Raw genomic sequence first — 15,764 nt, 5'->3', positions numbered from 1 at the left:
CTCCTTTAGCATGTGCCATATACATCAATCAAGCAGCTGATCTCTCACCCTTTATGTCCCTGTGCACAATCATGTTGCTGTGAAGGTAGGAGACTCCCTCGAGGATCTGGCGAGTGTATTTCCGGGTAACGTTTTCCGTGAGGGCACCGTATGCCTTCAGCTGGTCCTTCACTGAACCCTGGACCAAAAGCAAACAGAAAGGATTGGCAAAGCAACGACAAACCCACAAATCTTACAGTCACCACTCACTGCCCAAAAGGTGTGAGTGCCTTGTCCACCCAACTGACACAGCAATGAATTCTTGGCTTCTTCTAAAGCCTTTTTTTTTTGGTAAGGCTCTCAAAGCATCTTTGCCCTCAGAAGCCTCTTTTGAGGAAAACAAGTGGCTTTGATTTACAGCACATGAAAAATAAGGAGGGTCTGTCTGCTTCCTTCATCCTGCAGTTGTGCTGGTCCAACTGTTTGTGAAGACAAGCAACACAATAGTTCAGCAGACTGATCCGGGTCAAAAGTCTCCCATTTTGCAGGGTCTGTTTTAGCCTAATTTGCTGAGCTGTATGACTCTGCTCATTCAGTCAGTCTGCTCTACAAGCTGGCCCAAGTCCTCTGAAGCACTTTGGTAGAATAGATTTAGATTGGAGAAAAGAACTGGCTTTTATGACTCATCTATCCCAAGAATGTACTCGAAGTGCAAGACATCTGAGGGGAAAAAAAATCAACCCAACAAATCAAAAGAGGTGACTTAGGCCTAAATGAAGTGGTGGCTTTATAACCTAGATTGAGACAGGGGTGTAGCTGAAAGGGTAATAAAGTGGATTACACAGTTAGGGTGACCACTGTTCCCTGCTGGCACCAAACTGGGAGCACTGGCTGATTGCCCAGAGGCTGTGCTGCCAGGCAGCCAGATCTCAACCAGCTGCAGAGTTGGGCACAGAGGAACCTGCTGAGGGTCACCAAGGGCAAGGGCAGAGTCCTGCAGCTGGGGAGGAACAAGCCCCTGCAGCAGCACAGGCTGGGGGTGAGCTGCTGGAGAGCAGCTCCAGGAGACAGAGCTGGCACTGCTGGGGGAGAATCAACTGCCCATGAGCAGCAACGTGGCCTGGTGGGCAAGAAGCCAATGGCAGCCTGGGGGCATCCAGCAGAGTGTGGATCCAGCAGCAGGGCCAGGGAGCTTCTGCTCCCCTTTGCTCTGCTCTGCCACATGTGCTGAGGCCTCATCTGGAGTCCTGGGGCCAGTTGTGGGCTCCCCAGCTGCAGAGGGACAGGGAAGTGCTGCAGAGAGGCCAGCACAGGGCCAGCAAGATGCTCAGGGCACTGGAGCATGTTCCTGCTGAGGAAAGGCTGTGGGCCCTGGGGCTGCTCAGGCTGCACAAGAGGAGACTGAGGGGGGAGCTCATCAGTAAGTATATAAATAGTGGGTGTCAGGAGGTTGGAGCATTCCTTTCTTTCTATGGCATCCAGTGACAGGACAAGGGGTGACAGGACGAAGCTGGAATACAAAAGGTTCCATTTAAATACAAGGGCAAACTGTTTGAGTGTTGGGGTGAGGGAGCCCTGGCCCAGGCTGCCCAGGGAGGGTGTGGAGGCTCCTTCAAACCCACTTGGACACGTTCCTGTGCTCCCTGATCTAGGTGGGAGCTGCTTCTGCAGGGGGGTTGCACTGAATGAGCTCTAAAGGTCCCTTCCAACCCCAGCATTCTGTGATTCTATGATCACAGCAACTAATAAAGCAGCTACCAAAAGCAGCCATCTCACTCCTGTGATCTGTAAGTGTGCCACTTGTGTCAGCTCTTACCCCTGGCATGTACTCCATGAAGATGGTCAAAGTCTTCTCTGCCCGATCCCGTAAGCAGCCGTAATACTGAACGATACGCTCATGCTGGAGATTCTTCAGCAGCTGAATTTCACACTCCAGGGCACTCACTTCCTATGGATGTTAAAGGAGAAAAGAAGGTGTTGGTCCCAGGAAATATTCTACCCTAATAGATCTGTTTGGGGCACTGGAAGTGTGAGGCCACTATTAATCCATGGCATTGACTTCTTAGGAAAGGCAGCAATGCCCCTCAGGAACTGTTACTGTATAATAAACAGGTATTGGTGCATAAAGCTTTGATAGTTACAACACAAACAGTTATCTCAGGTGGATTTAGCACCAGCACAACTCTGTTTCTTGTCTTGATTCCATCAGCTGAAAGGCTTTACCCAAATAGATTGAAAGCCTTCTTCACACACACCACAGGTAAAACCTCCCTTCTCACCCTTAAGCAGTGAGAGGTAATTGCAGTTATGTAAAAGCTCTAAATACAGCTAAGGAATTGTTAGGAATCTTTCTGCAGGAACCTCAACCCACCAGAGAGCAAGACTACAAGTGCTAAGAGCTCCTAAACGTCTTCTGTCAGCCAGTTCTGTTCTGATTCACGCTGATGATTTTATTTGAATCGCTCTCAGGAAACAGTTTCCTCTCTCATTTACTTCAAAGAATCTGCAGCTCTGCACGTGAAACTGATTCTCTGTGTCACAGTGCAAAGGCAAAACGTCTATCCAACAATTTCAGACTGAACCAAAGATGTTTGTTGCCCAGGAAAAGTATCAGGTTCTTGCTGAGTCCAGAGAATGAACAGGGAATGATGTTTTCCCCCCAAATTAGTCCTGTTTAACACTCTCCACTCCTGCTACTGGAAGGTGCCAAGTTCATGTCTCACTCTGAGAGAGGAAGGAACCAGAGGAAGTTCCTTCATTGAGCTTTCATTGATCATTTAAAGTTTGGAGTTTCAGTGCCTTCAAAATACATTCCAGGCTGTTCTTCCTTGGCTCAGAGCTACTGTCTGATTTAGAAAAGAGACATGGTATAAACTTAGATCTCACCAAGTTAGAACTGATCTTGGTGCCAACATCCCACATAAAACCTGAATCATTCAGTCTTCACGGATCAGTTCTTCTGGCTCAAAGTGAATTTGTTCAATACTAGGAAAGTGATACATTGCTCAAAACAACAGCAAAGAACTTAAGAGCCATTCCAGCTGTGCAGGGAGTTGTGTGCTAACCTGTCATTGCAAGGTGTCTCTTCCCATCACCCTGTTTCATGTCACATCACTGCTCTTGATTGATTTACACACCAGTTTGTTTGGAGGACAGGGAGAATTCAGAAGCAGCAATTGGTTATTAATACATTTGATACAGGATCTACTGGACAAGCCCCAGTTTTGCAAGTGCATGCAGGTTTGTTGTTGTTTGAAGAAGTTCTGCACTTTCTGGGTTTAGTTTCATGAACCAGCAACACAAGGCAGTCCAGTTACTCCTCAAGTAACCTGGCAACAAACCAAAGAGCTGAGTAGGGAGAGCCAAAAACAAAGACAGTAAATGGATTTGAGTTTCAGGCTGAAGTTAAGAATAAGGAAAAGTGATTTTTAAATGACTCTTATTCCTTTCCACGACTTGAAGCCCTGGTATGAACTAAAGAAGAGCTTAGCTTTTGAGGATAAGACGGATCCAGGCACTTCAGAGGATCTCACAGCCTGCAAAATGAAGCTTAGAAGGTTGAATGAGAATTACCTTGCTTGTTTCAGGACTCTCTGGGTCAAACTGGACCTGCTTAGCTGCAAGTTCTCTGCCTGTGTCCACGTCATAGCACAAATACACCCGTCCAAAGGCCCCCTGGCCCAAGAGCTTTCCTCGTCGCCAGTTTATCGGAGCACTCGGAGCTAAAAAAGACCAGGAACAGTTTTCTCTTGTCTTTATGTTATTTAAAGATCTTTTCCAAGCTCAGTTTCCACAGGACTGAGACTGAAACTGACAATTTGGCAGCTGAAGAAACAGAGATGAGTCCCTCTCCTAGCATAGGGGAGTTGGTGGATGGCTCTGAACAGAACCCAACCATTCTGCCCCTCAGGACCTGCTGAGTGGTGTCCCATTAAAATGAAACTGGGAACCACTTTGCAAAGACATCCTTGGACAATTTATTCCATGAGGATTCTACAACATCACCATGTGAAGGGATGAGGCAGAAATTAACCAGCATCTTCCAACCCTTCATCTGTAGTTAGTTGCTGTGTCTGTCAGATGAAGGAGAGAACTGACCTTGCTAAATCAATCCCACCCAGCCAGCAATGACTGTTAAGCCTCTGGGATAACTTCAAGGACATTTGAGTTCTTTGCCAACCATTACTTTGGAGTCCCTCCTCCTGTGGAAGGATTTCACTTTGTGGCTATCACTACAGCAGGGAAATCCAGTCTAGATCCAGATAGAAACTGGTAGAGTAAGGGCCATATTGTAAGTACAGTGCAGGTGTCTCCTTTCACTGACTGAACAGTCAGACTAATAAACCAGAAGCAGGTAAAGCAGCCACCTCCAACACCCCAGCAGGGAATGAGGAGCTACACACACAGCAGTCTCCTCACCCTAACATTAGCACCCAGCTTTCTGCACTTAAAGACATATTAATCAAAGACCAGTGCTCTGAGCTCTAACTTTGAACATGATACTACCAGCTTCATGCAGTGCAATGCATCCAATTTTGGCCTATCTAACAAGAAACTCTAAAAACAAAGACAGGAGCCAGCCATCTGGACAGTGTGAAAACACACAAGTGTTGGGAGATCAGCTTTGCTAATTTAATCAGCTTTACTGCCAGTCGGTGTTTTAGTGTGTTGCATTAATGTCTTCATTTTGATCCTTAAATTACTTGGTGGCATATCTGAAGTCCATCACTAATCATTCATGTTCCATTTTTGTGTTTTATAGATTACAAAGTTCCCCATAACCCAATGCAGGAGTGTTATTAACAGAGAAGTAAAGCTTTCAACTAAGGAGCAAGTGAAAGGAATGCAGCCCTTAACTAGTGAAGTAACTGTAATCCACAAGCCTGACTACAAATGTTAGTGTATCAAGACAATAAATACACTTGTCTGAGTGTTTTAAGAACCTTGCAGATCATCCAGATCCAATCAACTCAGAGGGGTTTTTAATTAGCTGTATTCCCAAGGCTTTCTAAAGGAAAGGCCAGCTCCCAGTGCAAGACTATATACTGTAGTGAAGTGAGGGGTCTTCTCTCATGACTGATAAGAGAAAAGAGCCTCAAGTTGCCCCAGGGGAGGTTTAGATTGAAGGTGGGGAAGAGCTTTTTCTCCTGAGAGGGTTGTCAGTCCCTGTGCCAGGCTGCCCAGGGAGGTGGGGGAGTGCCCATCCCCAGAGATATTGCAATGCCATGGCTTAGTGGTGGGCTTGGCAGTGTGAGGGCAGGGCTTGGACTCGATCTCAAAGCTCTTTTCCAACTGAAATGATTCTGTGAGTTAGTGGTGGGCTTGGCAGTGTGATGTGAGTGGTTAAGACTCGATCTTAAAGGCCTTTTCCAGCTGAAATGATTCTATACTATTAGAATAAAAAGAGTCTTATAGGTGAGATGGACTGATGCCAAAACACCTCCACGCCATCCTGTGGGTTTGAAGGGCTTGTTAAAAATCCTAATCCACTGGGTCTGGAGTTCATCTCTCAAAGTCTTTTTCTTGTGTGTCACCCCAGTTATCAGCAGGGTAGCTGCTTACACTTGGTGGGAATGTTCCTCTCCTGCACACCCAGGGCGTTCTCGCTATCGGCGCTCCTCAGGCGGCTCCGAGGGTCCAAGTACTGCAAAGCCAGGCCCAGGTTTTCTCCATTGGTGCTTAAGGAACGACTGGAAGGGACCAAAGTGAAAAGATTCCCTTGGTGACGTCGTATCCTGGGAAATGTCCTCCTGCCTGGAGAAAAAAAACCCCAGAGAAACAGTTTTAAAGATGCTGACAATGGTAAAGGCTGGAGGTTGAGCAACAAAGAGAAAGGAGAGAAGAAACATGTTCTGGTCTGTTCCCATGGAGTTAAATCTACTGCCAACCAGCCAAGATGCAAAAATCTAACAGTTCAGGGTTGATGCTGCTTCAGTTCAGTACAGCTTTGGATCATTCCCAAAGCAGAAGGAAGAGAACACTTCGTAATGCCCCGAGTGCAGTGGTGCACGATCTCAACTCGCCTTCCAAAATCTGGTTTAAAGGCTACCACAGAAGCTCTGAGGTTTGTTAACAACTACACAGACAGATTGACTTTGCAGACAATGTCCCTGGACTTGCAAATAAAAACCATAGAGAAAGACTGTGACAATTTGTACCTCTCATGGAGCTTTGAGAAATTCATTTGCACAAGGCCATCTGATGAGCAGAGATGTGATTCTTCATTGGTGTATTTAAAAGACCCAGGAGCAAGGTTGCATTGTCAATTAGCAAAGCTTAATGAATCAAAACCCAGTTGGATGAGTTCCTGTGTGACCTACTCTAGGTCATCCTGCTCTAGCAGGGGGGTTGGACTGGATGAGCTTTCAAGGTCCCTTCCAACCCTTGAGATTCCGTGATTCCCTTAATGAATCCCTGGGGTAGGAACCCACTATATATGATCAAGACTTATATACTATGTCCACTACTCAAGCCTGGCAGTCACTGATCAGCCTAAATAACCCCAGAAAGGATGAAGTATACAAAGAACTACAAGCAGCCACCGTGGGTTACTATGAGAATGTAGCATCAAGCACAGCAGCGTTAACTCCAGCAAGGACCACTTTCAGGCTTGTTAACAAGGAGTTGCATTCACCCTTGGTGTTGCTGTTGCTTCACTTTGTATTTTAAGGCTGGAATCAAAGGTCTGAGAAGAACTCACCATCGTTGTAGTCCTTGTGCTGTATGGAGACGTTGTAGCGCCGAGGGTAGGTGCCACCTTTGCCCACCTTGTCGTAGATCTGATTCTCACGGTCTGGAGGGGATGCAAAGAGAGAATTCAGGCTCCTTCAAAAAGGTCTGCCTTCTAAATCACAGATTTCTTCTGTAACACCAGTTTTAGGAAGAGGTAATAAAGAACTTCCTGGCTTTTCAATCAATATAACCCCAGCAAGCACCAAGTGTAACCACCAAACAGGAGAATCACCTTTATAGCAGACGCTGACATACCTGAGAACTCCTGCCTGTTATCAGGAAAGCTTTGTGCCCTTGACATCCTTGACTTCCGAAATGAAGGACTGTTAGAGAAAGAAAACAAGATTAAGTCTGGCTTTCTGCAGGACAGAAACCTCCAAGGACTTGAAACACAAGCCACTAATATTTGCACGTGGGCGACGCTGATTCTCAAATCCGTGTCCCTGCAATCATTTCACACCACACCTGCAAAGCTCAGGTCAGGCTAAGCCCCAGCTCGCCAGGCTATTTCCCAGGGTGGCCATTTATCCTTTCTGTTCCACTTTGTGCCATTTATTCAGCAGTTCCCCAGCTTGTGGCATAAGGTTTAGTGCTTCCTTCAGATGTATGAAGTGGAAGGTTAAAACCAAGGCTAAGAGGAAGAGCAGAAGAGGGCATGACTGGCAGCACATTGCTCATGGGGATTGCTGCCCCCAGGGATTTACCATGAGGGGGAAGAGTTCCGCTCCTAAAAAACTCCTGTGTGCTTTCCTCTCTGCCAGCCTAAACACAAACATGGCTTACAATCCTCATGTTTCTCCTCAATAAGCAGGACTCCTCAAGCAAGTCCCTTGTTTGGCAGAAGGTCTTTAACGTCTCTTAAGAGATTACACAAATTCTTACACCAGTCTGTGCCAAAGCCAGGTTATTTGCACTTTTTGCTTTTGTTAACCAGTGTAAATGGAGAAAGATACAGCTTTCAGACTCCTAAATGAAGATTCCTTTTCCACCAGGCCAAGAACAACAGATGATGCCCACTCCTACAAGGAGTAACCAGGAAAGCCTCTTCCCCCTCTCTTCCCCTCCACTTAGAGCAGGGAAAGGGTAAGAGATTAGCAATGTCTTTCCACTCTCAGCTGAAGAAATGAATCCAAATGCTTCCTTGCCATAAACTGGAGGAAGTGAAAGGCTGCAAAACCAAACCTTCAAGTGCTTGCCATGAAAACATACACTACCTACAGGAATCAGCTTGGAGGAATCTTAAAGACATGCCTAAGCCTAAACTTACAGGTGCTGGGAAGCCATAAGTTGCTAGTCAAGCTCATGGAAACTATGCCTTCCCACCACCACTTCATGCAACACCAACTGAAAAGAAAGGGAGGAAAAGATCTAGAGCATCAGAGCATGACAAAGGAAGAACCTCCCCCTCCCCTTATTTACCTTTGGAATGAATACCCTACCTTGCAGGAGGCAGGAATCTAGTGTAATGCTATATTTCTGCAACCTCAGAACAGTTTGGTTTGGTTTGAAATGAACAAGAAGAGCCTTGTCTAAAAAGAGATTTAAATCCCCTGCAGCCAGATGTTGCTGGAGTCCAGGCTCCACACAGACTTAGAACTCTGTATTTGTAACACAGAGCTACTGAAGCACCAGTTTGTTGGTGTCTGGTTCTGCCAGAAAAACAAAACAACCCTAAGACATAGTTCATTCTCTCCCAGAAATCTATTGGGATATACAGAGGAAAGAAGTTCTTGTTTCTTTCCAAGAAAATTTATGGGATGGAAAAGCAAGACTTTTGCATAAGTACAACTGGCATTGCAATTGGAGCCCAGAAGTTCCTACCAGCTTGTACTTTTGTACCTGTCTGCTGACCTGTCCAAAGACTGACAGCTTCCTGACACCGAGTTTTCTGCACTGCTTAAAGGGTCCAGCATCTGCAACACAGAAGAAATCACATGGCAGCATCAGTACAGTGTAATGCCAAAAAGTGGCTGTGCAAGAGGATCAGAGTCTACTATTTCTTGCCTGGAGGACATTTAGACTAAGAAGGGAGTCTAAAGCTATTCAGAATGTCCATTTTTCATGTAACTCCTATAGAAACTGTGGGAGTTGTATCAAATTTGAGACACTGCTTGAAGTGTTGAAGCACTCTGCTGTGAAAAATGAAAGTTTAAGTCAGCCCTGTGCTGTGTTTTGATCCCAAGTGACTTCAGCAACACAGTCTCAGCTGGTGCTGCTGTGCTGCTGCTTCCACCTGCAAGTCATCCTTTGTCCTTATTTGCTATTGCTTTGAATGGAGAGCACAGTTTGCAAGAGGGGTCACAGAAAGCTGGTAATAGGAAACCTGAGCACACATGTGTAATCAAAATCACTCCTTCAGAGGTGGGGAGACAATGCTCAGTACACATGGCAACTGCCTCTGGCAGTCCACCAAAGGCACTTTGCACTTAAACACACCTATAAATGAGTTTGAAGCACAGTTTAAACACCAGTAGGGTGCTAATGCAACTCCAGCTAGTCAATACTCTGGAGGGCCCAGAGAGCAGGAGAAGATCGACTTTTTGACACCCTAATCCTCATACTTACACACTGTTCATTGGTTTCTGGGATGAATTCACCCTCACTGTTGATGCTGGTGTAGGAACCCTGCCGAGCAATGCGCTGTTGCCTCTCTGGAACGTAGCCAGGAGGTGGTGAACTTCGGCCTGTGTTCTGGGAACCTGGGCCAGAAAAGAAGGATATTTTGATATCTAGGCTAACTGAAATAAGACTGCACATGCACACACACAGAATCCAAACATACCCCTCGAATGCCAGACCTATATGATGATGGCAAATAGGGAGTGAACCTTATAGTCTGGACACAAACGGAACCAGGAGGTGCCATGTCAAAAAGCAAACTGTTAGTCATTTTAAATGCTGAAGCTCGTAACAGAGCAGTCAGCTGTTTCTGACCTCTTCTGCTCAACACTGATATCTCAGGGAAAGGAGAGGGCTCTAGGAATCCCTGGCTTTTTGGGCATGTACTTCCCTTCACTGCTCACCTCAACAAAACACTTGTCAGGGCAATTGATCTTCTGACTTGCCTCAATTAGTATGACTTACCTGGAGTGGCAGCACTATTCCTGCTAGTTATCACCAGCTGAGCTAATTATACTGACACTCAGCAATTTCAGTGTCACATGGGAGCACTATTCCCTTTGTAAATAACCCCAACACTTCTGGTTTACTGTGGGGGAAAACGAAAGAAACTGTATGACTAGCTTGGGCAAAACCACACAGAGATGAATTGTACAATCTGTGTTAATTAGATGAGACAGCTATATGGACAGAGTGTGTGTTCAGAGGCCAAAGGATGAGGAAAACATTTGACTCGTGTTAATGGTTCCACCTAAAGAGGTTCTGTTGTGTTATTACTCAGAGAAACTTCACTCCTAGGTTCTATTTTTCGTCTTGCACATCTCTGAGAAGATGATACTTTAGAAACAGGGAGATTCAAAATCCCTTCTGCAGTGATCTCTCCACCTGCAGCTCACACTGTGAGCTCCAAGAAGTACTGTGGCCCAGCCAATCTGCTCAAGGTCACCTATGAAATCAGAGACAGCGTTTTAAGGTCAGCTCTCAAGCTGTGCTCTTCACCATGCTGTCTTTTAACTAACTGTGTGTACTCAGGTGTTACGACAGATGGGTAAAGATCAGCAGATCCTCTCTCCCAAGGAAAATATTTCCTACAGGAGTTATTGTAATAAAGAGTGAAGGCAAACATCTGCAGAAAATATCTGAAAACCAGTGCACACACCTTTCAGACTGTGGAAGGGAAAAAAGCCCCCAACGCTGGCACGGCTTAAAGCGAACGGGGGAGGTGAACTCCATGCAAAAAAAACAACCCCAAATCTGGTATTTTAGAGCTACCACCTGATTTTCCAAGTAGCTCACGTGACGTTACAACGTGGAGATAAACAAGAGAGCATGCTCTGGGGCTGCACTGAGTCACGGGAGCGTGCTTTCACTCTTTCCGACACAATGCCATGGCTAAAAGGCAGCCGCGGCCTTGCTGGCGTAGGCCCAGCAGCTATTGTGGAAAGGCCACCATCACTGGGCAGGAAAAGGAAGGCAGCACTAAATCAATGTATATCAAAGGAAGTGAGTGGAAAAAAACACAAGTGCTGCCAGAATGCTTAGGGCTTTGTGGGGTTTTTTTTTTCTCCCCCCCTCTTTCTTGTTTTAAAAGCGATCTTTCCAAAGGGCTGAATTGGTGACGGCAGGCCTGAGGCCTGGCCGCTTTAGAACGACACGGTTCTACCTCCCGCCTGCAAACAACTTCTGGTGAACTCTGCTTCCCACTTCATTGCATGGCGTGGTCTGAATAGGAAAGCCTCTAAGCCTGAAACACTAGGAAACAGGGGTTATGTTCCTTTTTTCAAGCCAAAGACAGGAAAGGAGAAGGAAAGGGAGAAATGGCTTCGAGGCCGAGTTATTGCCAAACTCCTATCAGACCTCTGACAGAACTGCAATTCTTCTAGACGTCTTCATAATGGAACAGTCTGGTACTTTGACAAGTTCTGAAAAGAAACTCAGTGCTTTCTTGATTGATGACTGACAGGCTAATCTGAAAGCTGCCATAAGAGCAAAGACTTGGATACAGAAGGGGCCCCTTATTACCCTACGCTTTACCCACGACAGACACAGTCTGTTAGCTTTGGCATCATTATTTGGATACCTTAGAATGCCAATAAAGAAGAAAGACTCTATATTTTTTAAAAACAGAATATTTTTGGCCTTGAATTTGTCTGAAAGAAGAAACATGGTGTTCTGACATACGTGGACACTGCTGCCTTCTTCGTAAGACCAAGGCATGTTGCTTTTTTTAAATATATTAACTTCAAACTAGAAAGGATGGGAAAACTCTTTTTTGTCCCAGTTTCAGCCATGTACTTCATAAGCTTTCAGCACTTCTTTGTTACTTCCTAAAAGCAAACTGTACAAAAAGGGGATCAATAGACCTTAGGATACAAGAAGGTTTGATAGAAAGTCTAGTATTGAGAACTGCTGGTCTAGTTATCAAGTCCTGTGCTCAGACTTCCTTTGGTCAGAGCAGAGATCTCCTCTATGGAGTCTATCCTACTTTAATTGGATTTGTTATTTGACACTAAGATTGCACTGCAAATACTGGTCTAAAATCCTGTAATGATTATGCCTCAAGTGTACACAGGTAACGAAACTGAAGCACTCTTCTTCCACAGAGGGAGTTGCTTTAGAGCTTGGAAACAAAACAGCTCTGACATTCCCAGTACTGCCCTCGTGATCTGTGGCACACATCACCTGAAGCATTAGGTCTGACAAGCCCTAAAATAGCTGTTGGAACAAACACAGCCATCCTGTGCTTCTGTTTCCAGCAAAATTGAGCTGTACTCACTTCTAAAGCAAAAGCCATTCACACAGAATACCATCTCTAGGCTTTTGCCTTCATACAGGCAGATCCCTGTCATTGCTCACCTCCTTCCTGCTCTTTCACTGCTCCCTGAGTTTCACACCAAGGAACCAGATTCCAAACCACAGACTTTTGTCCCATAAATCTCAGATTTGAATAATACTGCACAGTTACGCAGGGGGTTGTAATACAGAAATTGGGACAGCTCAGACAAATCTACCGGAGACAGAAGTCAGAAATTACAGGGGTCTTACATGGACCTTTCCACTAGAGCTAACAGAAACACAAAGGACATGAGATAAATGTACATATTAGCCAGACTTTTCTCATTATCTTTTGTGGAGCTGGGTCAGTCACCTGTGATATCAGCCTTGTGCTCTACTCATCTGGTAATTATGAGAGTGAAAGATTAGGTATGTAGGGCACTGATTGGATATGCAGTGACAATTTCCTGTGCCACTGGTGAAATGTTTGATTACAGGAGTGAGGACAGATTCCAAAGCCCAGCATCAAATAGCACCAAAATCTAGGTTTCATGGACTGAAATTGCCAATCTAAATAAAAAGCTTAATGGACTCATGTAAGCTTTCCAGATTTCTAACCTCAATGAAGCTGGCTTTAAGACATCCCCTTTAGCAGCTCCTCAGCAGTTCAACACTTAGTAAGGAACTTTGAAAAGGTCTACTATAAACATATTAAGAGCTCTTGAAAAAGAGCTGCCTTGTGTCCTAGAATAACCTTTCCATTTCTCATGGCTTTCACAAACACTTGGTGCCCAGAAGACAGGATTCACAAAACAAAGACAAGTAGAAGTGGCAAAAAATACTCACTGACAGACAGATGCCTACTTCTGGGTTCTGGCTGCTGATAAGGTGTGCTGACATCCCCCACAGATTGGGAAGTTTTAATCCTGACTTGTTTGGGCAGTCCAGAATGGGGTGAAGAACTGGTCTGTTGGGTAAAATACAAATGAAAGGAAACAAAATCAAATGAGACTGAGGACCTCAAGCAGCCTGGCCACAGTTTCAAAAGTATGAGTGTGTTTAGTAGCAAATAAGTAGCTAAGAAAGAGTTCTAGAACCTGAAATCTTATTAAACTCACAGAACACAAACAACAAAGGCAGCAAAAGAGCAAATTTTACAATTATAGTGTAAAACAGGAGCCTAACAACTAGAGCATGTCACCCTCCAGCCTCAAATTCCCCAGGTCTCAGTGCTTCTCTTCCATTAGCACCTACCTATGAAACCAGTAAGAAGGGGCTCATATCACTCACTGAGAGCAGAACATGGAAGAACCCACCATTTCTTTCAGTCACCTTGGCCAGCAGAGATAAATTAGGAGTCTTGCACTCTTTCAGAAGCAGTGAGATAACAACCTGGATCCACACAACCTTTAAAAAGTAAACCTGACCATTGAGACCACCTAAGTGAAAAGAAAACCTAGAGCTGAAGAGCACAGTTTGGAGATGCCAAGATGAAAGCTGCTCACGTTGCTTTTTTATCCATCCTTCCCTGAGCTTAAAGGCATCACCTGATTAAAGACCACTCTTCCACAGTGCCTCTCATTGAAAGTAGGAAGAGGAAGAAAGGAGTTCTGCCCAATTTGTTGAGAAAGATAGAAGGGGGAAGTCCAGCACACTTTGTAGATAGAGGAGCTGCAGGATGGTTTTGCAGTTTAGGGCAGTAGGATGCTGCCCAGAACTGTTGCCCTCATTGTGCAGCTCTGCCATGAGAAACTGCAAAGCCACTTCAGTCTTCAGAGGATACTCACTTGGGAATATCCAGACTGCAGCTTCAGGCAGCATGGATGATACAGAGAACACAGGCTCTTCACAGAGGGCTAAACAGGTCACCAACCATTTGAGGATGGTGCACTAAGGTCTGAACACACAAAACACTGTGAATTGGCAGCCCTCCCCTCTTGAGATCCTGTGCATGTCAAAGCAGGTGTTCAGTGCTAGAGGATGCTTAATCTTGTCCCATAGTACCCAGCTTTACAAGAGGATGCAAGATTCCCTTCCTCTTGTGTGTTGCAGAGTCACTGTTGACTTCTTTTATTGAAATGAACAGAACCAAAGATACCCCAAGCAAATGAATTCTCACTTCTGAAAAGCATTTGAATTTAACTGGCAAACAAGGTGTGGGGTCACAGAATCCAGAAAGCAAAGTATCAAAGAGCTGCTCATTTAATCAGCACTTACCCTTGAACAGAGTAAGGAGGGAGCTGATTTATAGCCGAATAAAGGATGCAGAGGTCACACCATTGAGGTGGACAGTTTGGTTTTGGGACTCTTGGTGTCCAGCTTAACCAGTTCTTCCCATCAGTCTCTAAACAGAAAGGAAAGGACTGACAAGAGCAGTGAGTTGCTTGAGAAAAGAAAGCACAAATGAGCCACAGGAAGAAGCACATGGAAATGAATGTAATTGCTATGCCCAAACCCAGGCTGTCAGTCCTAGTCACAGAGCTACTGCTGGAAGTGTGTTTGGTTTACACACAGATTTGTGCCAAAGTCAGGGCATTTACCTTTCCATCCCCTGAAAAGAAAAAAAGAACACAACCAAAACAAAACCTGCATCCTGTACTTCAGGAAAAATGCTGCTTCCCACTCCCCTCAGTGGGATGAGATCATGCAGTCAAGAAACCTCCTTCAGGTTTGTGGGCTTTTGCTTGATCACACGTAGGGCTCTCCTGTCAGGCAACTCAAGAGCTGAAGAGGAAGTCAGAGGAGAAGGGGAGGGGAAACACTGGCACTTACTGAAGACTTTGCTGTTTGTTTCTGCTTTGAGCAAAAGAGGAAAAAACAGCTAATAAAAGGATAACTGGCTACAGGCTGGTGTAGGGCTGAGATTTACCAAGTGTTTACTGTAAGTGGCTTATGGAAAGTTTAGACAGTATCATTGAACATCTGGTTTGCAGTCTGAAGAACACTGAAATGAAGAGAGGGCTCTAAAAGACTGTGTTAGATCCAAAGGTGAGGCCACCTTTAACAGACTGTTTCCTGAAAGCCCAGAAGAAGGTCTGACTGCACTAGGCCAGATCAAAGGCCTTCTTGCCAAGTATTGTCTTCAGAAAAGCCACTGACAAATACTCTGGGAAAGGGCATAGGACAAGGAACAGCATCATCCCCTCCTAAACCTTTCCAGCTTTTGGCATCCAGGAAAGGGCTTTTAAGAGGTCTTTGTATTTCTCTTAACATGGATGATCCAAACCAGTGAGAAGCATATTTAACTTCTGACAGTTCCAAGAATTACAGGTGTGATTATTGAGCTCAGAGCCTGCAGAACTTGAACAGGGTTGAACATTCAAGGCTGGGAAGCTCCCACCAACACAGGAGCTTTGCTAAGTCACCCTCATCAAGAGAGCTTGGTAATTTGCAAATGAAATGTCTAAGCTACTAGACCTTAATTGTGAAGAAAAAACAACCCCAAACCAATCAACCATTGATTGAATGAACAAAGTTCTCCAGTCACAGATCAGGAATAAGGGTAACTTCTGTCTCTTTGTGCCCCCTGTAGCTTGTGGTTCAATTTACTGTCCAAAATGGGCAGCTCTGGGAGCTTAATCTAAAGGCTTATTTGTCATGTTATCATCTTTTCAGCTGAAAAGTTCAAACTTCATTGACACTCACTGTCACAGCTACAC

The 15,764-nt window shown here is 45.1% G+C and overlaps 1 protein-coding gene across 2 annotated transcripts in view; it reads right to left on the bottom strand.

Moving 5' to 3' along the window:
• Nucleotides 1-15,764, bottom strand: part of LOC104562083 (mitogen-activated protein kinase kinase kinase 3) — a 40,399-nt gene that overhangs the window by 5,493 nt on the left and 19,142 nt on the right. Inside the window, exons 7-15 of one of the 2 annotated variants that reach the window (XM_062018121.1) lie at nt 12,952-13,072; nt 9,277-9,410; nt 8,551-8,624; nt 6,967-7,034; nt 6,680-6,772; nt 5,542-5,733; nt 3,553-3,701; nt 1,796-1,927; nt 49-178 (exon numbers count right to left, since the gene is read on the bottom strand). In XM_062018121.1, coding sequence (XP_061874105.1) covers nt 49-178; nt 1,796-1,927; nt 3,553-3,701; nt 5,542-5,733; nt 6,680-6,772; nt 6,967-7,034; nt 8,551-8,624; nt 9,277-9,410; nt 12,952-13,072 — 1,093 coding nt within the window. The remainder of the gene's footprint in view (nt 1-48; nt 179-1,795; nt 1,928-3,552; nt 3,702-5,541; nt 5,734-6,679; nt 6,773-6,966; nt 7,035-8,550; nt 8,625-9,276; nt 9,411-12,951; nt 13,073-15,764) is intronic. The other variant, XM_062018122.1, reaches the window with a different exon arrangement.

Source organism: Colius striatus, chromosome Z (genome assembly GCF_028858725.1).
Source record: "Colius striatus isolate bColStr4 chromosome Z, bColStr4.1.hap1, whole genome shotgun sequence".
In the NCBI taxonomy this organism is placed as follows: Eukaryota; Metazoa; Chordata; class Aves; order Coliiformes; family Coliidae; genus Colius; species Colius striatus.
The sequence above is the reverse complement of the archived record's forward strand: the minus strand, read 5'-3'. Positions and strand labels throughout refer to the sequence as shown.